The sequence below is a fragment of the Arachis hypogaea genome, chromosome 2 (assembly GCF_003086295.3).
Source record: "Arachis hypogaea cultivar Tifrunner chromosome 2, arahy.Tifrunner.gnm2.J5K5, whole genome shotgun sequence".
Classification (NCBI taxonomy): domain Eukaryota; kingdom Viridiplantae; phylum Streptophyta; class Magnoliopsida; order Fabales; family Fabaceae; genus Arachis; species Arachis hypogaea.
In genome coordinates this window covers 99,600,322-99,626,111 of record NC_092037.1, presented here as the reverse complement: position 1 = coordinate 99,626,111, position 25,790 = coordinate 99,600,322, and the positions used below count along the sequence as shown (strand labels likewise).

Sequence of the window (25,790 nt, the reverse complement as noted above, 5' to 3'; positions counted from 1 at the left end):
GACTCTTAAAATATTAAAAATAATATAAAGACTCACATATAACCATTTATATATAAATTAAGTTATTAATTAAAATCATTAAATAATTTGACATATTTAATTAAATTAATATCACTAACAATTTTACATAAAAACAAATTCATCTAAATTTTCACTTTAAAAGAAACCAGCAGTAACTTATATGACTTGGGAATATTTCTTTAATGATATAAGATTCTGAGTAGGCAGAACAGAACACAGAGGGCACAACAAAAATTTAGAAATTAATATATGTATACAATAATGGATCTCTTCCCATACATACATGAACTAATTAACTAGTTTTCATGCATGGTTCATTCATATATGAAATTAAATCTTAACCCCTCCTAATTATAATAAGGTTATACTTGTCACTCAAGATAATTCCTCAATCATAATTTTTTTTTTTATGAAATTTTTAATGGTTGAACTTTTTTGTCAAGAGAGTAGCTCTAAGGTCAGCAACATCAATATCTTTGATGTTCTCTGGTTTGTAGTAACCGGTGACTGGATCTGGGACCCATGACACCTTCTCCGCAGCCGCCGCCTTCTCTTCCGTCGTCTTTGGCCCCATCTTGCCGCCGCTTATGGTGGCTGCTCCTCCCCTAACTGCACTTTGTGCTGTTGTCGCATATCCTTGCCTGTATTCATATAAAATGTCTAGATACATTAATTTTTTAATGGAAAAGTATAAGTAACCAATAATATTTTTGAACAATGTGTGAATAATGTGAATTAATAGGATTAAAAGAGTAAATTAATCTTAAATTTAATTAGTAGAATTAAATTAGGATGTATTGTATTTTTATTTGATTGGTGATTTTTCATATTATTCAAGATGGTCATTGTTTACCTAGTATTTCTATTTTTTAATATATATTATTTTAAAAAATTAAAAGTAAGGTTGAATTTAAAAGAAGGAAAAAAGTACATACTAATCTTAGTATGTAACTAATATTATTTAAAATGTCTCTGAATATAAAAATGATGCTGTCTTTTTCATATTTTTGTGTCTCTTAGCTAGCTTCCATGTTCTCTTAGCTAGCTACTAGAGAAGTTATCATTTATTTAATAATATATTCAAAATTTGTGATAAGTTATATACGAAACAAAATAAAAAAAAACTAGTATATACTTAATTGACTTTTACATATGATGAATATATAATGGTTAGATCTATTTTAATTTTATAATATCCACTTTCCAAAAACAATGAATTTAAAAAAATAAAAAGTATTCATAAACACACTTGAATTCCTTAATGAAGGAAACCGTGTATATATAGATGGTAGAAAAATGCAAAAAAAAAAAAATCAAATAAAACAATATATAGATGATAGAAAAACACAAAAACAATAATGTATTTCAACATTTTCACACTATTATAAAAAATTTCAACTATTTTTTGGGTACCAACCTGGTAATAAGAGAAGAAATGGAAGCCTTCACAGTCGAGAAAGAACGAGCCATATTATACAGTGATTATTCAAGTTTTTTTATATTGTGAAAGATGATTAACTAGATTTGAAACAATCTAGTTAAAGCTCGTTTTGTTTGAAGTGATTTTTATATGAGAATCACTGAATTAAAGAGAGAAAAAAACAAAGAATGAAGAAGCTATTTGATGAGTTTGAGGGAACAAGCATTTCAATGGGGTCTATATATAAGCCAAACACAAGGGAAAGAAGGGACACGTAAGACAATATACAAAATATCAAAATAAGAATAAGAATATTAAGAATAATAAAAAGAATTTAATTATTTTAATGTACTATCAAGTATTAATAGTGTGTAAAACCATTTTACGTGTATATTTAATTACATAACGTCATATTAACAAAAATAGTTATTAACAAAAATAACTATTTTTACATTAGTCGTATGAATAGTCATTTAAAAAAATAGATATAATTACATAAATGCGTAAAACGTTTTATTCTGTAAATACATCAAAATTAAACTCTAATAAAAATATAAAATAGCCTCATCGTCTGAATTTTAATTAGCATCTACCACATATTTTTTCATACACCTATTTTCTTGATTCTTAATGGTGTCCCTTCTGATCTGATTTGTGCTCTTTTTTTTTCACCTCAAGTTCTTCGTTTTGTCATGTTGTTCCTCTCAAATCTTTTTTAATTATGTGACACTGCGCTGTAGAGTGATTGATATTGTAAGAAAAAAAAAACAACTTTAATTTATTCTTTAGAGAGCAATAAGATACTATCATCTTTAATTTATTCTTTATAGATTATTATATCATTGTGAGAGAATATTAAAAATCACAACTAAATCATCTAGCTACAATCTTAGAATTAGGGGAACTATAACATTTTTTTTAAAGTTTCAAATTACATTATTATAAATGAAAAAAAAAGAAAAGATTATTATTATTACAATTATGTTATATATACAGAAAAAAGTAACTATTAAATTAATTATTCCTATAAAAATATATGTTAAAATACATATTAAAAATAAAATAAACAACACAAAAATCAATTTAAATTGATTTTTTTTAAAAAAATACTTATATTTTTTAAAAAAATTAATAGACAAAAATTATTTTATATTTAAATATATTTTTAAAATTTTAAATAATAAAAACATCTTTTATTTTTAATTTTTTAAAATAAGATATTATTAATTTTAAGAAAATAAAAATATATTTTTTAAAAAATACATCTAAACAAATTTAAAACTTAATAAAAATATTTTATTTTTTATTATAAATATTTTTGTTCACTTAAATAAATCAATCCAAACCAACATATATATTTATACACTTCACATCCATCTCAAAAATTCCTGCCAAATAATAACGAAATTTACGCGCTTAATGTTTTATATTGTTTATATAAAAAAACTTAAATACTAATTATTAAACAACATACGAAAAATTATATATTTAATTATTTATTCGAACATAAAACTCGCACCATCGAATAAAGGTAGACAACAAGACAAGTGGGAGAGTTTGAGGTCTGAGAAGGCGTTGCGAGTTGTGACTTGTGAAAAGTTATTTCAGGCATTTTATTTTATTTTATTTTATTTTTTTATGGAATCGCGAAAAGTTGTTCTTAGTGTTATTTAATTTGTATTATATACGTAATATATAGGTTGCTATTTTGCTCTTATTTAGGATAATGACGACATTATATATATTGTTTACCTTATTTGAAATATGATATATTTTGTCACAATTCGTAATATATAATACTATTCATTAGACAATTCATATAGTTAAGTGTTTAGTATGACACTGTTTAATATGATAGCCCGAATAATAATACTTTTTAAAAAAGTGAATAATAATAATTTTGTTTAGTATGACACTATAATATTCACTTTTTTTCTTCTTATATCTAGCTACTTAATTTTTATATTAACATTAAATTGATTAAACTTATTATTGTATGTGTTTTAATTTGATATTGCATCTCCTAGTTCTTATAAGTATCCGATCTTGCAAATTTTTCATTCAATATAGGTTTAATTATTCTACTAATTCTTATAGTTTTGTAAAATTTTTAATTAGGTCTTTATATTTTTTAATTGGATTTTTGTACTAATTTTTTTTTCAATTAAGTCCCTCTTGACGTAATTAACTTAATTTTATAGGAACCCAACTAAAAACAAATTTGGTGCAGGAATCTAAATAAAAGAAAAAAAAGTGTGAGGACCTAATTAAAAAAAATTTTGGTGCAAGGACTCAATTAAAAAAAAATACAAGAACCTAATAAAAAATTTCGTAAAATGATAGAAACTAATAGAATAATTAAACCTTTAATATAATCAATAAAGCATATTCTTATAATATCATAAAAAAATGTGGTTGGTAATTATTTAAAAAAAAATGTTGTTATTTAATTCTTATCATGAATTGTTATAAAACTATTTTAGGTTTGCAAAGCTGGCTTCTAAATTATAATTGCATGACATGTTAGGGTTTGTCTGGTTTCAAGAGTTTAAGGTAGGCCATGGATGTTGGACTCAAATTGAGTGAGTGAATTTATTTGGTCTTGTTTTAGGTTACCAGCACTTTTTAAACCTTTAATTTGCCAACTTATTTATTAATTATATTATTTTTTTAATTTAATTTTAATGCATCGTCAATGTAAAACAGTTTTATACGTGCATTCAATAACATAACGCTATATCCTAAAAAAATAGGATCCCGCTAAGGAGACAATGGACTATTTATACAATGTGTACAATGGGCTATTGAGTTACAAAATGAACATCCCTCTTACTATCTAGAGTAACCATCCGAGTATTAGGGATAATAAACATCTTCCCAAAAGATTAAATTAATTTTGGGGTTCATCAAGGATCAAACTCTTGACTTTATGAATTTAGCGCTCTAATATCATATCATGATACCACTCACCCCAAAAATTTTAGCGGATGAAAAAAATAAAACTAATGATTATATCTCTAATACTCCTTAAACCTCCATTATACACATTGTACAAATATTTTATTGACTCCTCATACTTTTCCTAAAAAATAACTATTATTTTTATTAACGACGTGAATATAATTATTAAAAAAATAAATATAATAATTACACAATTATATAAAATAATTTATATTATTAATACACCAAAATTAAACTCATTATTTACCTTTGCCAACTTATTAATTTGGAATAACCTTCCCCGACCCATCATATTATCTCTTGGTATCTAATATAGTGCTTTCTGCATTGGCTTATCAATGCACAATATAATAATGGTGCCTTATTGAATTATTGGATTCTCCTTAATTATATGCTTTTTATTAGCAGACAAATGGAATGGGTTGAAATGGCAATTGGGAACGGACATAGACATGATGTTACAACATTCTAGAAAATTTCCCACTAATTATCATATAAAAATAACCTTCTAGGATCAATAAAAAAATATTTGAAAATATTTTAAAATATATAAAAATATTTAACTGTTAAATTATATATTCTCAAAAGTATTTAAAAAATTAGATTTTGATGTAATTTTTTTAAATATGCAAAAAATTAAGACATTTTTATCATTGTTAAAATTTGGTATAGTAGTGCATTTTTGCAATATTTTATTGAATAGCTAAGCTATAGGCAAAATTATTTTTAAAATGTATGTTAAACGAATCAACAAGAAGAAATAGAAATTTTGTTTTTCATAAAATATACAAGTGATTTGCAAAATATAAAACCATTTGTTGTCACTAATTAAAAAGTAATATTTTTTAATTTTTATCACCATTTAAAATATTTGGAAAAGTATAGGTGAATAATGAAAATATTAAACAATGTAAACAATAGATATATCGGATGTTCATTTTACTAGTGTACGGATGGTTATTTTAATATTAAAATTTAGAAGGTTAATTTGGAGGTGTAGTGTGTTTTTATTTGATTGGTGGTTGTTCATATTGTTCAATAAAGTCATTGTCCCCCTAGCATTCCCCAAAATATTTTAAAACCATTTTTTTTGTCGTTAACAAATCCAGAATATATATATATATATATATATATATATATATATATATATATATATATATATATATTATTTCCAACAATGCTAGGAAACCAACTCTATATAAGCCAAGAATCAGCCAACTGGTAAATCAGAGACACCAGTAACTTTAATCGGATGTTGCTATTAATAGGCACACGGATGTTTCTTTTTCTTATAAATTGGATGGTTTTGAATATGATTTCTATGTTTCATGTGTTACGCATTAATAAAACATAATTAATTATATGAAACCAACTAATGAATGATCAAAGCATCGGTTCCGTGATTCTCTCGTAACACTAGCGTATTTTCTCTCATGTTTTAAATATGGTCAACAATAATTTAACTAACAAATTAAATTATAAATTAATAAAACTAATTATAATTAATTATGTTGTTCCATTCTTAGCTGATTATTAGTTGGTTCCATATACTTTTTCATATTATTTCAGGTGTCACGGATTTCTCTGAGACCACAAAGTTCACAGATTCGACAATGAAACTGTGGACGCGGCCGCAGGAAAAAATAACTGTGTTCCAAGTTGGAACATCAATAACTTTGAGTTTGTGATAGGCATTGATAGATGAAAATAATGAATGAATAAAAATTTGTGGCACAGTGGCTTAAGCTGAACCTGAAGGACATGTCTACAATCTCTATCATGCATGCACCCATCAAAAAGATATATATCCTCTCACGTGTGATCAAACCTCACCCATTAATACTTATATTATTATTTTATTATTATTATAATTAAGTTTTCATAAAATCTATTTTGTTGCTTTCCTATACCATACATTCAACTCCATGTGTATGGTTTCTGATCATATATATATATGCAAAGATATTTTCGGTGGTTATGATAATTACAATATCTTAAAAATTATTACTAAAATAGTTTTTTATTTTTTTTAATAATATTTTTAAATTTTAAAAAAAATATTACTAAAATATGAAAAATATAACTTTAATTTTATTAATATTTTTATAATCATTATAGCTATCAAATATTTTTTTATAGTAGAATTTGCTATGTATATAATGCAAACACAATAATTATGTTTTAATTTAAGTAATAATTTGGTTATGTAATAAAAATTATAAGACTAAGAAGATTAGATACATTATTAATAATAAAAAAAATTCAAAAGAGATAATTAATTAGAGTCACAAAAGACTTGAAGAGCAATGCATGAAACTATACATACATGAAAAATATGTTACACATAGTCAAACACCTTCTAATTTTAGACATCAATATATATATATATTCCAGGAACACTCTAGCTACAAGTGGAAACAATATATACAAGTGACTATAAAGTTTATATCATTATATATAAAAGACTCGGTTTTCCTGTGCTCTAATCTTATCTTTTATATATTAATTAAGTAGCATTATTATTCCATTATCATGACACAGCTGGTCATAATATAAAAAGTAAGACGACAACAAACAGAACTTTAAAAATAATAAGGCGATGACCATGCACTTTGATTTCCGCATGTTTAATTTATATTTATAATATAGAAAATTTTTCAAGTGTATCAAAGAACTTCAGTATTTCAGTTGTTTTAACCGATATGATTTCAATTAATATATATTATATATATTTTTTATAATTCAGATCAATGATTAAAACAACTGAAATACCAGCGTTTCTAGTACACTTGAAACTCTTCCAATAATATATATGTTAACCTCGTGAATTTAATTATTTAATGAAATATATATATAGAAAGTAAGTAATTATAAGATATGATTTAAGCATAAAGTAAAAGTGATTAGACATTTTAAGTTTTCGTAGTTCGTTATTTTGTTCCACTTGGTTTAAGCTATGGATTCTTTGGAGATTGACAAGGGTCATTTAAACATTATATTTTATAACAATTAATTCAATTCACTATATATTTGGCTCAATGGTCCCCCGAATAAGCTGAGCCATTTTGACCTTTCTTCTATTTTGGTTCCTTTCGGTTGTTTGGTTAATTATATTAATGCATTTAAATATAATAAACTTTTTCTGTAGTGGGAGGGAGTATAGAATATTGTTCATGAATATTAGGTCAGAGATATTTGAATGATCCTAGCCAGTCATTAAAATATACATTAGATTCTGAAATCTGAATGAACCACTTCAAATACAAAATAAAATAAAATAAAATATAGAACCAAAAAAAGCATGCACCGTGGAATTAAGTGGAAGATACTATTGACTTTGTTATATATATGATTTACCAATGAATTGTCAACCATACCATAACCATTAATTAACTTGTGAATTGTGATCTACATTCGCCAATTTGATGTATTCGATCATATCCCTTTGAAGAAGTAATGTGCAATTTTGTCACTTGCTAGTTGCTACATACGTGTGTTTGTTATAGTACTTATAAATTGGTGTTTAATTATCAAAAACTAAATAATTAATAAAATTTAAATATTTAAAATTTATTATAAAAAATAAATTCAGTAAAAATTTAATATCAAGTAATAGGTATAAAAAAAAGTTATATATATATATATATTTTTTATTAGTAATTACGATATTTTAAAAAATATTGTTAAAATTAAACTAGTATTTTCTATTAAAAATATTGTTTAAAAATTTGTTATAAAAATATAAAAAAATATTTTTAATAATACTTACAAAAATAATCAATATAGTTACTAAATTAGTCTTTTATATTTAGATTTAATCTTATTTTAGTTTTTAAGGTGTAAAATGTTATATTTAAATAAATTTTTTATTTAATTTTAATATAATTTTATTGTGAAGTCAAAATTATATAATTAATAGAATGTCTTATATAATAATAGTACAAGAATAATATTAATAATCTGAAAAATAAATATAAATTATAAAAATATAAAATCAACTATAAATATATCAATATATTTATTAATTATTTTTTTAGTTTTATAAAAAATATTTTATTTAAATAGTAAGAAGAATGATAAGGTGAGTTGATATAGCAAACTAGCAAAGGTTCTGATCACACATTCCAAAAGAACATAGGTTCAACCTTTTCTTTGTTTTGAAAGGTTCTTTGATATATAAAAAAAATAAATCAATAAATATTTTCGTAAAACTTCGTTGAACTTAGAGCTGCACATGGATTGAATTGAATTGGAGATAGCTTAAAATTTTATTTGATCTGTACTATATTTATTGGATCGGATCGGATATGATATTCGTAATTTTTTAGGTCGGATCCAATCCGATTTGATCCGCAAGTATGCAGATTAGATTAGATATCGGATATATCCGCATAATTCAAAAAGAAAAATGTTTTCAAATTTCATTGGTTATTTTTACAAAAAAAAAGACTCATTTTTCACCTGTTTAAGCATATTTAATTCTAAAATATTATTAATAAAAGTTCTCTTGAATAACAAAAAAAAATAACACAAGATTTAAGTTTAATTATTTTAAGTCGAAGTACAACATAAAAAATAAAAAATAAGATATCATAAAATTTATAAAACAACACACTAAAATTTATATCACAGTAAGATTTATTTTCTTAAACTATGTTATTTATATGTGATGTGCGGATATGCGAATTTGCGAATCGAATCTGCAGATATCACTGCCAAATCTGCAATCCGATCATACTATAGTGCAGATCTGATCTGATTCGATGGTTCTGCGAATCGAATAATATCCACAAAATTCAGATCGAATGCAGATAATTACCGTAAATATACGGATATTATCCGATTCATGTGCCGCCATAGTTGGACCTGAATCTCATACAGATCCTGATTTTAGTACGTTAATCGGTATTAAATTTATCTAATATTTTTAAATATAAAAAAATACAGGACGCCGAAAAAATAAATGTAGGGAATGAAATAGATCCTTAGCATGCTGATAATGATTGTTTTTTATGTTTGGAAGAAAAAGTTTTTGCTTATTAAAATTTTCCGGAGGAATATTGTCCCATAGTAAGATGTTTAAATACCATGCTAATTTTTACAAAAAAAATAAACGCTAAATTTAATTTAAATACGTACTTGAAGATAAGGTTAGTTGTTCTTATTATCGAATTTAAAATACCCAGGACATGCTTAGTTTTGTTGTTATTATTATTTATATAGTTTCCACATCACTCACGCTAACTTTACCCAACATACATAAAAGTCATGTGATCATGTTTATCTATTTGGTATATTATTAAGATGCTTCCATAAGATGATCCCTTATTAGCTTGGATATAACTACGATGTTTAATTTAAATATCAAGTCCTAAACAACACAACATTTGTGTAGGCGTTAATTAAAAAATAGGGTGAATGCATTCTTCTACATTAATAAATTATTATCATATATGTGATAAGAAAAAGGGTCTTATTATAATATTATCACACAGAATAATGCTAAGTAATCAATAATTTTTTTAAATAATATGAATAATTATTAATTAAATTAAAATATACTACATCTCTAAATTATTCACCAAAATCTTAATATTAGAATAACCATCCGCACACCTAATAAAATAAATATTTGATATATTTATTATTCATATTATTTAATATTTTCATTATTTACTTATACTTTTTCTATAACATATTATCTTGAACGTCTTCTAAAATATTTAATTCATCATACTGAAAAAAATTCAGAGGATAGTTCAACTAGATTCTGTTAATATTATAAGTACAGAAAATACATAAAAATAATTTTACATGGGAAAAAATAAAAAAAGTAAATAGTTTATAAAATGAGAAATTTATTAATTTAAAGAATTCTTTACATTAGTCAAACAAATTCACATATAATAATAAGGATCATCACAAAAAAAAATCAATTTATTCTTTTCAGAAGGTTTAATTGTCATATATTAAGAGTGCATTTTTGTTATCAAATCAATTAAATAGTTAGAGTTATCTGCAATTTATATTAGATAATAGATAGTTGAGTTAACATTTTTGTTGTAACATAATACTAATATATAAAAGGTATTTTATTTATGTATACTATAAGTCTATAATGATTATAAAGTTTTGATAAGACTTAAAAAATATAATTAAAATTAAGGTTGCATTAGCGATCATAATTATATTTATCATATAATTCCATAATATAAAATTTGATTGAATATTAGTGTAGACATAGCTTTTACATTAATGTACATAAAGTAATTAAATCCATTAATTTTTGTCAAACAAAATTTAGGTTGTCAAGTCACAAGTGTCAAGAACTCAAGATTGTATTTTTTTTCAAGACAAATAGAGGCAACTCTTCTATTATTTTTCCATTAATGTTTCGGCCTTGAACTCTTTTTTTTTTTCCTCCATTTGTTTTGAACTTTGAATCATTTTTTTCTTCGTAAGCTTTTTATTTGCCCTACTACTGGGCTTTTCTTATAGAATAAGGTTCAAACAAAAACTTAATGCCATTTCAAACAGGTTAAAAGGTCCAAAAGCCACAACCCATGATTAAACGAAAAACAAAGTATGACCCATCGACCAAAAAAAAAGGGACCAATTAAAAAAAATCAAAACTAAGGTAAATTGAGCCCAACATTAAAATAAGAGTAATCTAATCTTCGGTTAATTTATAAAAGCTGATTAGATTATTTTTATAGAGGTAAAAAAAAAAAAAGAGTTGAGCAAAAAAGAATATACCTCTAAAAAGACCTCAAGAGACAAGAGATACTGGCTCTAACAATCTCTAATTGGTTAAATTTTTTTTTTAATTAGAAGTGAAATTTAAATTTGATATCTCTAAATAAAAATAAAAAAATTATATTATTTAAACTATATTTCGTTGGTTGATGAATTAAAAAGCTTTTGTACAACCAAAAATAAATTCAAAAGCTTTTATTTTTATTAGATATTACGAATTTAAAAGTAATATATATATAATATATATAAATAATGTGTTATCGTGCGAAGCACACTTCAGAAATTGACGATTTAGCCCTTGTCCCTGTAAAACGACGTCGTATATAAAGTTCTATCCTCCTCTTCAGTGTTGGGAAAAGTTTCGTTCGAAGTTTTGAAAAGAAGCTTTTCAGAGCCAGAAAAAAAAAGCGCTTCCAACCAAAAATCGATTCCACTTCGAAGAAGAAGAAAACATGTCAAGTAAACTGAAGGTGGAGGAACTGCGAGCTCACCTCCAACAACGTGGACTCGCCACTACTGGAACAAAACCCACTCTGGTTAGTGGTCACTACACTCTCACAGTAATCGCACTATTCACCATTTTTTGTTCCAATTTGAAAAATGAAGAGTATAATTTTGACATTGATGTGTACAATGTTAGTTCATGTTGTTCAAAGTTAGTTTTTTCTTAAGTAATTCTCAAGTTCGAGTTATGTGAATGATAAATTTTTTTTTTTTGGTTTAAATTTCTTTATTTATTTTATTACTCGAGTTAGATTAGTTAGAGTCTAGTGCATTTTGAAGGATGATTGTTCTACAGATTCGGAGACTTGACGCCGCACTTCGCAAAGAAGCTAAGGAAAATTCTGTTGGTAATGCTGATGGTTCTGGTTCTGGTGTTGGTGCTGATGGTGATACTTTGTTATTGGCGGGTAATAAGAGAGTGAGAGAGAGTGAAGGTGATGATGGTGAGAATGGTGACTCTAATCATGGTAACAAAATCACTGCCATTGAGGAGCTTCGTGAGTTGAGTGTTCAGCAGCTTCGACAACAAGCTTCCCTTCATGGAATTCCGGCCTCTGGTTCCAAGAAACAATTGGTTGAAAGAATCTCTCAGCTGTTGCGAAACGGTTCTGATAATGTAGAGGATGGTATGCTTCTCATTGATGCTATGCAAATGGCTTTAAAAGTTCTTATTTTGATATGGGAGAATTTCTTTTCCATTGATGGAAGTTCTATCCTTGTGAATATTTGTTGCATTTGAATGTTTTAATCTCAATAGTGTGGACCGAGAACGCAATATAGGTGTTTCTATAGAATGTGAAAACTAATCCTGACATGTTAATTTTTCGATCCCCAGTTAACTTCTAAAGGAGGTATTGTGATATTGCCTCCTAAAATGGGTTATTTATTGTTGTTTCTAAGTTCAAATGTAATCATGTTAAGTTTCAAGTTCCAACTCTGACTTTGATTGTCTGAGAAGAAAAATGAGGATTGAGGATACTAGTGCTTCATTATTATATAAACATCTTATAGTGGATGCTTTGAGATTTGGGAGTGAAATGGATGATTCTGAGAATGGGTTATCACTTTCCTTGTTACTTAGTTTTGAGCATAGGCATTGCATATTTGGTCTTCCTTGTTAGTATTTAGAGTAGTGAATATGATGTGTCTGCAGAGGAGGCTACATCATGTAAAGAGGAGGAAAAGATAGTGACTGCAACCAAAAAGGGTGCTGCTATTCTTGATCAGTGGCTGCCGGATCATATCAAATCACAGTATCATGTTCTGCAACTGGCAAGTTTCTAATAGTTGTTGAATTGTAAATTTTGTTAGCGAGATACTGTTGTTGAAATTGATACCTTCTGTTCAGTTTGGATAGTTAATTACTTGTAGGGGTTTAAATTGACCAGTGCTTTTCTTAATACGATGCAGGGTGGTGAAGTTTATGATGCCATGTTAAACCAGACAAATGTTGGGGACAACAATAACAAGTTCTATGTGATTCAAGTTCTTGGTTAGTCGCAAATTTGTGTCACTTGGCTTGTTGAAAGTTTGCTCTACTTTTGTGTTTATCATTCCACTGGTTTTTCTGACCACCTGTGTCATAATTGCTCTCAGAATCCGATGATGGTAGTAAATTTCTTGTTTACAATAGATGGGGAAGGGTAGGTGTAAAGGGTCAAGACAAGATACACGGACCTTTCACATCAAGTGCGCATGCCATTGTAGAGTTTGAAGAGAAGTTTTTGGCCAAGACCAAGAATGCTTGGTCTGATAGGAAAAACTTTATTTGCTACCCAAAGAGTTATGTATGGTTGGAAATGGATTACAGCAGCAAGGAAGAAGAATCTACAGTGAGTTCTATTGTCTTGACTATTCCCCTTATTACATAATCCATTTTCCTTTTACTCATGTAACTTGAATACTTAATGTGCCTTTTGTAACTAATTCTCATCCACTCCATTGATTTTGAAATTAGTTCACTTTATCTTATATAAGAGGAATTTTTCTTTTTCATATTTATGGATTTTGGAATGGGATTCACTCATTTCTTGTTGACGGTAATTGATGTTATCTTCCCTTGTGGTTATGCTGGTGGAGAGGAACCTAAAGGAGGAAGAAACTATTTTAGTTGGTCATTCTAAATGGGCTGTTGCTTTCAGGTCACAGAAAGTGCTGGCCATGAATTGAAAAAGCAACCTCTGGAATCAAAACTTGAGCCCCGTGTTGCAAAGTTTATATCTCTTGTTTGCAATGTGAGCATGATGAATCAGCAAATGATGGAAATAGGTTAGTTATTGCTCCCTTCAATTGGATGAGTTCTAGATCATATTATCCAAAAGCATGCTAGACATTCAGCTTAGTCTTTTAAATCAACTAGATGGTTTCCAAAGATACAACAATATCAAATCAATACTCATTGTCATGCTTTTGAAACCCCTTCTTTAAAATTTTGATATAGCCTACTTCAATATTCATTATCTTTAGCTCTGGGATCTTTTTTCAGGGTATAATGCAAACAAGTTGCCCCTTGGAAAACTTAGCAAATCAACAATTCTAAAGGTAAGTATTAGGGCAGCACAGTTTTATTTTATTTTACTTTATTTTTTGGCATATGTTTAATTTAATCTATTGTTCCTTTAGAAGTTCATCTCATACTAATTTTCTGTGCTTCTATAATGTTGTTGATGAAAAATCAAATTTCTTTGATACTGTTGAACAACCAAAGTACATCTGGGTACTTATTGGTGGTGGAAAAAAAATTGCACCATGAGGTGAAGTTTCAGTGTTATATGGAAAAATTTTTCCCCCTTTGATCTTCTTTTCTCTCTGCTTTTAGAATATGAAAGTTAAACCCGAGGTCATTAAATCTTGATGCACGCACAAGTTATATTGTAGATGAATCTTTTGTTCACATCATGTTGGGAACTGCTGTTTCAACTTGCATGCATTTTACATCCTGTTTTCTAGAAAAATAACCATTTATATTTCTTAAATAATTTAGGGCTATGAAGTTCTCAAAAGACTTGCTGATGTGATTGATAAATCTAATAGGAGAGCTCTTGAGCAATTAAGTGGGTAAGAAGATTTGGTACTTTGTTGTTCTCAATGTTCTATGCTCTTTTATTGTTTCGGTTGAAGTCCTTTGCCTTTTCTTACCTATTTGCTTTTCGAAGAGCTGATTTGCCTATATATCATGACTTGTATTTTTCCATTTGAGCTTTAAGAAATTGGATTACCTCATTATCTAATTGGGTTCGTTGCTTATTACAGAGAATTTTACACTGTAATTCCTCATGATTTTGGATTCAGAAAAATGCGTAAGCTCTCTCTCCCATACCTTTTTCCACCTGCCCATGTATTGTTTTATTCTATCGTTTAAATTATAATTGTAATTTTTCACAATTGATTGTGGGTTTTGTGCACGCTTTTCTTGGAATCATACTGATTGGTATTGAAATATAAACAGGAGATTTTGTTATCGACACCCCTCAAAAGTTAAAGCGAAAGTTGGAAATGGTAATCCTTTATTCCTTTTCTTTTTTCTTATACGTATTCTATATGTGGTGGCTACTTGTTATGGGTGCTGTTATATTATATATTTTCGTTTAGTGCCTTGTTTTGTTTCTCGTTAACCTCAGCAGCCTCCTTGTCCCCTGAGGCTATTCACCATCTTCCTTCAATTTCCTTGCAATGGTTCAGAACAGTAAATTAGTTTTACCTATTTTTATTTAACTTGATATTTTTTGGCTCCTTGTAATCAATTAAAGGTTGAAGCTCTTGCTGAAATTGAGGTTGCGACAAAGCTATTGAAGGAGGATGAAGAAATGCAGGTATCTCTTGTTTAAACTTCTTTCTTGTGGATGGTTGGCAGTATCTGGAAAATTTTCAAGCATCATTATCAAAATTTATTTTGGATACTGCCATAGGTGCTGAACTATGATTTATGTTTATGATATAAAATGTTAAATTAAACCCTAAGTGATGATGAATTACTTCTGGATACATTTTATTCCAAGCTTCTAACCAACATTGGAGTGAGAAAATATTATATGGTTTTATTTTTAATTGTCATAGTGAAATGAAGGGACAGCATATACTAGTTAGTATGTTAGGCATCACAAAATATTTTATTTTGAAATAATTATTTCCATTGGTATATTTTCCCTTTTGAAAATTAAACATATGATGTTCAATTTAACACAATCCTGTACAAAAAGGATGGACTCCTTTCCCGATGATATCTACTTTTCTAAATTACTTTCTGGATAGACTTGTTATACTTTATGACTGATCTTGGAATTGCTATAGGGAGATCCCCTTTATGCACATTATCAACGCCTTCATTGTGAACTCTTACCAGTTGAATCTGGTAGCAAGGAATTCTCCATGGTAAGTAATGATGTTGTCTTTTCCTGTAAAATATTAAATCAGACCTTGCTAGAGATGTGAAGCATAAATTGTTAACCCTGACTCCTACTGGTCTCATTTTATATCATGTTGCCCCTGCTGATGTCATCAGATTGAAAGATATATGAAGAACACTCATGCAGAAACACATTCAAACTATTCAGTGGAAATTGTTCAAATATTCAGGACTTCGAAAGAAGGAGAGGCTGAACGCTTCAAAAAGGTGTGATTAATGCATGATTGAATAAGAAATTTTTTTTCTGCAAATATAATATAGTGAATTAAATCTATAGGTTTCCACTCTATATGACAGTTTTGCGGCACAAAAAATAGGATGCTTTTGTGGCATGGTTCTCGGCTCTCAAACTGGACTGGAATTTTATCTCAAGGTCATTCCTTCTCTTAATTGTTGAATATTGCATCCATGTGCATGCTGTTGTACAAGTTAATATTGTTCTGTTGCTACAATATCCGAGTGAATTTGATGAACCATTGTCAGGTTTACGCATAGCTCCACCTGAGGCACCTGTAACCGGATACATGTTTGGGAAGGGTGTATACTTTGCTGACATGTTCTCCAAAAGTGCAAATTATTGCTATGCTACTCATACCGCTACAGATGGAGTGCTCCTTTTATGCGAGGTTGTTTCTTATCTTTTAGTGAAACATTGTTGCTTCATGGATAAGTACGTTTTTAGGATTGAAACTCCCATCATCAATATCACCAAAAGATGTGCATGTCAATCATGTTAGCTAACTACAAGAGCTCCAGTGTTGATTTTTCATTGTTTTGTTTTCCATGTTTCTGAAACAAAATGTGAGTATTGCACCCAAGGTTCCATTTATAAGATGAGCCTTGCAATATGTTCATCATTGATCCACATCTTTTGAAATTTCAATTTATATTAACTAGATTTAAATCTGCATGATGCGCGAAAAAATATAAAATCTAAAATGAGATTTTTTTTGGGGTTAAATATATATTGTATTTTAAATGAGTGTCATATTTGTCTATTTGAATAGTATATGATGACTATTACTTTCTTATATAGTTACATATGCCAAAATGTTCAAATAGACTAATTAGAATTATTTGTTGCTTATTAAAATTATGTCACGACTTATTTTTTGTGTGATCATATATGATGAACTGTTTTATGAATTAATTAAAAATTTAATAACAAAATGTACTCTCCAAATAATTGTCTAAGTAGTAGTAGTAGTAGTAGTAGTAGGTGGCATGCAAATTTATAGAGAACTTAAGAATTTATGTATTAGTTTATTATAGCACTACTTTGGTATCTTTTATAATATAATTGGTTAATTTATTGTGGGAAATTATGAAATTGATTTTGAATTGATTAAATAGATGCTATTCTTTATGATTAGTACAAATGTGGTTAAATGAATAGATGTTTTTCTCTATATTATTACAAACTAAGTTTAGTTTTGATATAGACAAATTTATAAAAAAAAAAGCTTATGTCATTCACTTACTATAATACTAGTTTAGTTTCTCCTTTTATATAGATTTGTTTTTTTTGTGCATTGTGTCATTACTTATACTGATATTCATCTTCATGAGAGTGTGATTTTTTATTACCTGTACTCTAGGTTGCACTTGGTGACATGGCTGAACTTCTAACAGCAAAGTATGATGCTGATAAGTTGCCTGAAGGAAAACTTAGGTTTGTTTCTCCAATTCCTCAATTGTTAATATTTAAGTATTTTAAGTGGCCAAGTGGAGTTTTCTAACTGAAATGTTTGCAATCTCATGCTGCAGCACAAAAGGAGTAGGAGGAACATCACCAGATTTTTCTGAAGCCCAGGCACTTGAGGACGGGGTTGTTGTTCCCCTAGGAAATCCCAAGAAAAATCCAAGCTTTAAGGTAGGCTAAGATTTTAAATTTCAACAGCAGATTTCTTCATTATTATAATTTGATTTTTTATATTTATTCTGTTATCACTTTGCATTGCAGGGCTCTCTTTTGTACAATGAGTACATTGTTTATAATGTAGAACAAATTAAGATGCGCTATGTTGTTCATGTAAATTTCAACTTTAAGCCAAGACACTAATGGTAAAAAATGTATGAACTTATATATATCTTTACTGAGAGAAAGGTTTGTACTTTTTCTGCTATTTTGAAGAAAAATGTTTTAAACAATGGTAAAAAAAATGTTATGCCCTCATTGAATTAGACCATGGTTTACCATTATAAACTACACATATTAGTGAGTGGTTTATAACTGATAATACACAATAGAGTGAGTCAAAAGGAACAAATAGAAATCAGGATATCTACTGAGATAGAATTAATAGAAGCAAGAAGTGTCAACTATATCTAAAACACTCACTACTTGGTTTTTTGCATGGTTTTTTGTGAACTCTAGTGCCTGAAAAAGTGAAAAGGAAACTCTGGGCGGTGCACGCCAATGACTCTGTATATCCCCATATAAAACATGCATAGTTTTCATTTTGTTCACTTTTGTGCTTCATTTAAACCAGTATGTTGGCAGGTGAAATAGGCTAATAGCTACTCACAGAAAGTCAACAAATGGCAATTTGGCCAAACATAATTCAATTCCATGACATTATTGTGACGGAAGTAACGACTTCACTTGCTGTTTGGAAGCAATTTCCTTGAGAAAAAAATTGAAATAAATGACTTTCATTTATATATATATATATATAATCTTTACATCTTTTTTTCATTTTTCACCTTCTCCAAAACTCATAAAGAGGGGGATAATGGTCATGGACATGGTAGATTGGTGGTGGTTCCATGCTGGAATCATTAAACCAAACATAAGTCTTTTGCTTTCTTTTTCTTGTTCTTATAAATCCGTTAGATACATAATCATTTAACCAAATTTAATGGGGGTAAAGAAGCAAGTGACTTTTGGCTGTGTTGCTGTTCCTTTTTCTTAAGCATAGTCAAACACACACATCAATTGCTGTAGAATTTCAGCTGCTTGGGAGCATGATTGAGTTTTAAAAGCCTTTGAATCGTAGGGTGGTGCCTGACCAAATAAAGCATTTTCATTTTTCAACATACCCAACCCAAGTGCATGGTGCACACGCCAATATTAAAGACCCTTAGATTTGATAATGACCTCATCCAGAATCTATGTTCTTATCCCACAAGATAGTGGATTGGCCAACGTTCTTACAAGCCCCATAACTGCTCTAATATATGTATAATACATGGAACTAGACCTACTAACACCATATTGGTAGAGTGGTGTTGATTTCTTTCTACTGATCTCATGTTCCTTTCTTGGATGATGTTTAGTGAGTGTTTTTTAGAATAAAAAATGGACATTTTGCTTGTCATTCTATTATTTTTTTCCCCCCTCGAAACAGGTTTGTGTCTCTTAAAATCTCTGTATTTGGGGACTTATACAAATGTTATGAAGAAGTTGTAATTCTTCAATATGGATTAGATTGAATTCTTAATAATAAAGCTAGATTATTATGGGTTGGTCGAGTGACCAGCTCATCCTTCCGTTTAAATAAGTGTTGGGGGTTCGAATCTTGCATTGTGGATGTAGCAACTCATTGGCCAGTGACAGACCCTTAAATTTATTGTTCAAATCCACGACAGATTAGTTTTTGGCTTGTTAGGATGGGAACACTATGTGCAACCAAAAAAAAAGCTAGATTATTAGTTGCAAAGTAAAACCCCAAGAAAGAGAGATATCACCCTTCTCCTTCAAAGTAGACCTTACGGTTCTTTAATGCATTGATACATGAGTGCTTGTGCAAATTTAGTAGGAATAGAGTGTGACATGTTTCATGGTTTTTCCTTTGTGCATAATTGAATTGGCATGGTAGAACAGCAAAGTAGGGGTGGTGGTAGTAATGATGGGGTTGCTGCTTGTGTATGTAGAAAAACTAAACTAGGATTTAAACCATTGCTGCACGGCACACCTTCCTAGCATGCTATTCATCAAACTTTGCAATGTTTCATTACTCCCTCCTCACCACTTCTTCTTAGGGAATTCTCTGTTGTGAAACTAGCTTCCTTCTTTGCCCCTAGCTTTGTATCCTTTTTTATGCGATAAAAGTTGGAAGTAGCAGTATAATCGGGTCGGCATTGGATCAGTTTTGAGTGAATTTGAGAATCGAATCGATTAAATTTGTTCGGTTTAGATTGAATTGTGATGGTGTATTTTTTGTAGTTGGACTCGAACCTATCTAAACCAATCAATTTTGGGATGGATTGTTTCGAGTAATCAGGTATCCGATTAAAATTAAATTTGTGAGAAAAATTGAAAAAAAAGAAAAAAATGAAAAAAATTTATGTAACACTTGAAAATAAAAATAAAAAGAGAAATGGTGGCTCAAGTGAGATTAAGATTAGTAAAAGTTATATATTATATATTTTATTTTTTTAATATAATATATTAGGTTATTGGTGAGTTGATTCGGATTCTGCAACTACAAATTTGATACATGAATCAATTAAGGTCAAGTATAATATGATTTTATCCGTTACCTATTGGGTAAAATGCCTAACATAATCAGGTAATCAGATTATTCGTACTTGTTTACGCCTCTAGTTGAAAGTGGTTTTTGTATTAAAAGGAAAACTAAGAGTTAATAATTAAATTAGTCTCTAATTAATAAGGCATTTTTTAAATTCGTCTCTAAAATATTTTTAGAATCAAATTGATCTTTTAAATATTACAATTAATCATATTTGTCTTCCAGTTATTTTATTAACAATTTTTATCATCTAAAATGTTAGTTAACAACATACATAATAGCTAACATGTCTAATTGGATGTTGACTAAATATATTTATGAAAATTTATTAATTTAGTCTCTTTTACCAATTACATAAAACCTATACCGAATTTGACTTAACAATTAAATTGATAAATTTTTATAAACATATTTTATTAGCGTCTAATTGGATATGTCATGTGTGATGTATGCTATCAATCAGTATTTCACATTATCGTGGACGGAAATGTTTTAATAGAATAATTTAATGACAAATTTGAAAAATGCTCAATTTTTTAAAGACTTGACTATTAATCTAAAAAGCCAAAGTATTCATATGAATCATAGGTTAGTAAAAATGTAATTATCCTTTTGACTATGCACTAATCTAAGATAATCGCTAATTAATTAATGTACATAAATAAACAATTTTTCATATTTTATCTAATAATAAATAAATTATGAGTAGATAATAATGTAATTCAAGTTAGTTCTTTTATTAATTTTTTTAATATGTCACCACATGATAGGTTAAAAATGCGATATGTGATACACTTAACGCGTTAACAATATAAGAAATATATTAGTAAAAATAATAAAAAACTAATTTAACTTAAATATGATCTTTAAAAATTAAATTATTATATATATGTATTATTTTATTAATTTTTAATATATATTTCATATGAGTAACTAATATGAAAAGTGAATTTAATATATAGAGTACGATTGTATCCATATACAAGTACCATTCATACAAGTTAAAAAGCACATGAATAATGACGTAGGTATTTGAATTGGAAAAGGATAGGGTTAGTGGCTGGGTTACTTATCTGGTTAGCCTTTGGATTTGATGTAGCTACAAGTCTAGAAGGTTGCAACATGGTGTTTATTATTATGTACGAAGTAGGAGGCAGGCGTGAAGTATATTGAGTCCATGATGGGCAGTGTTTTGGTATTAATGTCAAGTCATTGAAATTCTTGCGCTGTTAAAAACGGCTAAAAAATTTTGATATGGAAGTAATATGAGTGATACACTTTAACATGGTAATTTTTTGTGTTTTTTAAAAATATGGGAGTATACAAATCGGACTCTCCGATTTGTATTTAAAAAGTTGAAAATAATTCAGAGTACACAAATCGGAGGGTCCGATTTGTGTTAAAAAATTGAAAAAACTCAGAGTACACAACTCGGACCATGCGAGTTCTTTGGTAATGAAATTTGGCTTCACAAATCGCATGGTCCGATTTGCAGCTGATGAAATTTGAAATCTGAAAAGTGGAATTCGGACTCTCCGTTTTTTTTGATTTGCGTAATTTTTTTTTTACATCTTGAGAGACACAACTCGCAGGATCCGAGTTCTGCTTCTTCTGATCTCACAACAAAGTAAAGCACCCCTCTTCCCCATACACGAGTCCAACTCTTCTTTTACTTCCATATTTAAATTAAATTTCTGTTAAAAACTCACCAAAAACATTGGGAAGAAAAGGTAAAGGCCTATTACACATAGGGAATGATATCAACCTAGGAAGCCTCCCCACAAAAACTCACATGCAAATGATGCAATAATACTTGAAAACTTTGCATGCCAACACGCAAAACCCAAACCTATCTGCACTCTTACATTATGAAATTTTCCCTTCCTTGTTGCTTCCACCATTCAATCCAATTCTTTTCAAACATTTCTATTTGATTGAATTTGTAGATTTTTTTTATGATTTGTGAATAAATTTTTTTTAATTTTTACGGTAAAATTGATTTGAACAAATATAAGTTAACATGAGATAAAATTTGTCTTTAAATTATTTTTATTATCATAAATGATTATAAAAATTATTTTTATTATCTAGAATTGTTTTATATTTACTATTGTATTATTTTTTAAATCAAAATAATATGATTAGGGATGAATTTATGCATTAGAATTTCAAAAATTATTTAGTAGTTCTTAATAATAATGGTTAGTTGTTCCTACTACATAAGTAATTTTGACTCCACTCTAGTAAATTATTATCAAAATTATTTTATTAACTTTAACTCTAGTAATAATATATAAAATTATTATGTTAAATTAATTTAAAATTAAAGATGATGATTTTTTTAACTTATTTTAATATTAAATTTTAAACAAAAATATTTTATTCAAATAAAAAGATTATTTAATTTTTTTAAAATATAAAACCCAAAAGAATAAAATTCTAAATTATTTGTTATTATAGTAGAATTGTAAAAATTATTGTCATGTTATGAATACTTTGTTTTTACTTTTCAAATTTTTTAGATTTATCTGTTAGTGAATATGACCAATGTTATTATTTGTTAAAAGTTATCAATATATTTTATCTATTTTTAAATTGGAGTAACTATATTTGTACCTAAAAATAATTTTATATTTTTTTTAGTTTAAACACTTAATAAATCTGCTAAAAATAAGAAAATGCATAATTGAATATACAATATCTTGTCACAATAATGATAAATTTATTAGTTTAAAATCATTTATAATATTTTTTATTAAAAAATAGATAATAAAAAATTTATTAGAAAAACTAAAATACAATTTATACTTATTATTAATTTATTATGTACGTATAAATACTATTGTATATAATTAATTTGATTGATTAGTTATAATTTAATGTGGTACGGTCAAACAAAATATTAAAATATCCTATGTCTGTCTCTCCAAAGTTTTGGACCTAGCTATAAATAGTGAGTCATTCCCTCGGCTAAGTTCAACTTCAACATCTAAATTCACTTTGTCTCATCAAATTCTCAAGGCTTGTGGAGTGTCTTCTTCTTCATTGAGTGAATAGTTCTTGTTGGAGAAGCAGGGCACGTGCAAAATTTTTTTGATTTTCATAATCAAAATTATTTTTTGCACGTGTTCTTTTTCTCCAACACGGGTTTTTCACTCTTTTATTCTACTATTATGTTATCGCTTGGATACAACATTGAGTTTGAATAATGGTGCTTCATGAGGTATAAAATTGGTTTGTTTCTTCCTTTGATATTTGTGTTTGTTCACAGGTAGCATTCATACATATCATGATATGTTCAAAGGAGAAGCAATTTTCATATATGAGATTCAGAATCATGTTACATGTAACTCGCTTGATTTCATTAGATGTATTACAATGACTTAAGTTTTTATCCACTTCAAACCATGGTTTTGAAAAGAGAAAATTAGAATCCTAATATGCTAAGATGAAATGAATTTGTATATCATTATATCAATTTATTGATGACTACCCCACGAATAATATATAGTTTAATTTCATAACATTCTAAGCATGATTGTTAATGTATGAGTGTTTGTGGTTTGAAAACTATAGACCAAATATCAGCTTAGTGCATGTAAATCAGCCATTGGTAGTTATATATTGATTTAGTAATATTTTTTTGGAGTGTAATACAAGTTAATGCTGCAAATGAACAAGGCCTATATAGTATATATAGATTGTAATATTGTAATTGAAAATGATGAAATGTACATTAAATGTTTTCACCTTATTTTCTCCCATGGGAGGTTCTAGATTATATTATATACTATATAGTATATAGGGAAACATTATGACAAATTAGGGTAAGCAACTATGAAATTTATATTAGATGGAATAATTTTCACAAACACTTGTTGATGCTAGTTTAACTATATAACTATTTTACACTTTGAAAAAGTTTGAAAGGCCAGCACTTTTATTAAAATTTGGTCAGGACAAATGAGTAATTCTTTGTCACTAGATAAAATCTCACACCATTAAAAATATTATTAATGACTAATTGATGACTAAAAATCACAAAATCTGCTGACTCTAACACTCCTCAAAATCGGATTAATGCAATTGATAATAATTTTTTTTATAAATTTAATTCTCATTACTATTTTAATTTGAGAGGCGTTTTAATGGATAATATACAAATATTTAAAAGTGTTTGGAGACATATCTCAATCCAAAGTAATATTATCATCAATTTTAAAACTTTTTTAATCTCTTCATTATATATGTATTATTTGCTGATGTTTGAACTAATATAAAAGTTGTAAAATTTCTAAATGAGTTAAAGCGACTTGTATTGAGTACTAGTTTTTTGGTGTAGGGAAAATATTTTGCAATTACCTATACTTTAATTTCCTAAATAATTATTAGAGATGATTCAGAGTTTATTGCAGCAATGGAGACCGGAAGACTTATAATCTTACAAAAAAGAATTTAATTATAATAACACTCAGTTATGTTGGATTATTGGCCAAAAAGTAAAAAAGAAAAGTTAATGGTAAACATGGCGTTATCATAAATTTATACCTTAAAATAGTTTATATCATAAAAAGTTATATCAAATATTTGTTTATAATTATCTCTGATATACCATAATAAGTAATATATTTAACTAAATATTTAGATTTCTATATGCAATAGATTGATGAAAGACTTAACTTGGCAACAAGAGCGAATTCCATTGAAACAATATTATTTATTTTCCAAGAAAAGAAAAAGAACCTTCAAATTCAAATTATCATCATTTTTTAAAACTAGAGAAAATTAATGTTAAACAAATTCTAAAATTAAATCAAAACTGAATTTTTGTAGAGACTAAAATTAAAATTCACATTTAAAAGGATTCAAAACTTATCTAGCGAGCGCATGTTTTAATTTCTTATATAATTAAAAACTAATTTTTATAAAAGTTAGTTTTAGGATTTGATTGGGTGAGCTTTTAAAAAAATATTTTTTAATAATTTAAAAATATAAAATTAATATTTTATGTTAAAAATATTATTTATTAATTATGTTTAAATATGCTGATATAAAAATATTTTTTACGAAAAGATAAATTATAGCTAGGTTTATAGTTTCTAAAAAAATATTTTTAATATTTTTAATATTTTATTTTTATTATTACAAATTTATCAAATACGATAAATCTTTTTTTTTATTTTTAACAATTTATTAACATCCTAACAAACTCTTATTATTCACTTACAAAAAATGTTCAAAAATAAAT

At 27.5% G+C, this 25,790-nt stretch overlaps 2 protein-coding genes across 3 annotated transcripts; one reads left to right on the top strand and one right to left on the bottom strand.

Moving 5' to 3' along the window:
• Positions 1-246: 246 nt before the first annotated feature.
• LOC112756455 (indole-3-acetic acid-induced protein ARG2) lies at positions 247-2,248 on the bottom strand. The gene is made up of 2 exons (XM_025805060.3): positions 1,439-2,248; positions 247-662 (listed from the first exon to the last, which is right to left on the bottom strand). The coding sequence occupies exons 1-2, from the start codon at positions 1,489-1,491 to the stop codon at positions 440-442; spliced, it is 276 nt and encodes a 91-aa protein (XP_025660845.1). The 5' UTR covers positions 1,492-2,248; the 3' UTR covers positions 247-439.
• Positions 2,249-11,503: 9,255 nt separating this feature from the next.
• LOC112756438 (poly [ADP-ribose] polymerase 2) lies at positions 11,504-18,251 on the top strand. 2 transcript variants are annotated; one of them, XM_025805035.3, is made up of 18 exons: positions 11,504-11,694; positions 11,958-12,288; positions 12,816-12,934; positions 13,073-13,154; positions 13,259-13,494; positions 13,804-13,930; positions 14,148-14,203; positions 14,646-14,719; positions 14,915-14,961; positions 15,111-15,160; positions 15,412-15,474; positions 15,953-16,033; positions 16,164-16,274; positions 16,365-16,440; positions 16,551-16,693; positions 17,666-17,739; positions 17,835-17,940; positions 18,031-18,251. In XM_025805035.3, exons 1-18 carry the CDS (start codon positions 11,611-11,613, stop codon positions 18,127-18,129), a joined length of 1,959 nt encoding a protein of 652 aa, XP_025660820.1. In that variant the 5' UTR covers positions 11,504-11,610; the 3' UTR covers positions 18,130-18,251. The 2 variants fall into 2 exon arrangements, with proteins under 2 accessions (XP_025660820.1, XP_025660833.1); XM_025805048.3 differs by having other exon boundaries at positions 11,510-11,694; positions 11,942-12,288.
• The last annotated feature ends 7,539 nt before the right edge of the window (positions 18,252-25,790 follow it).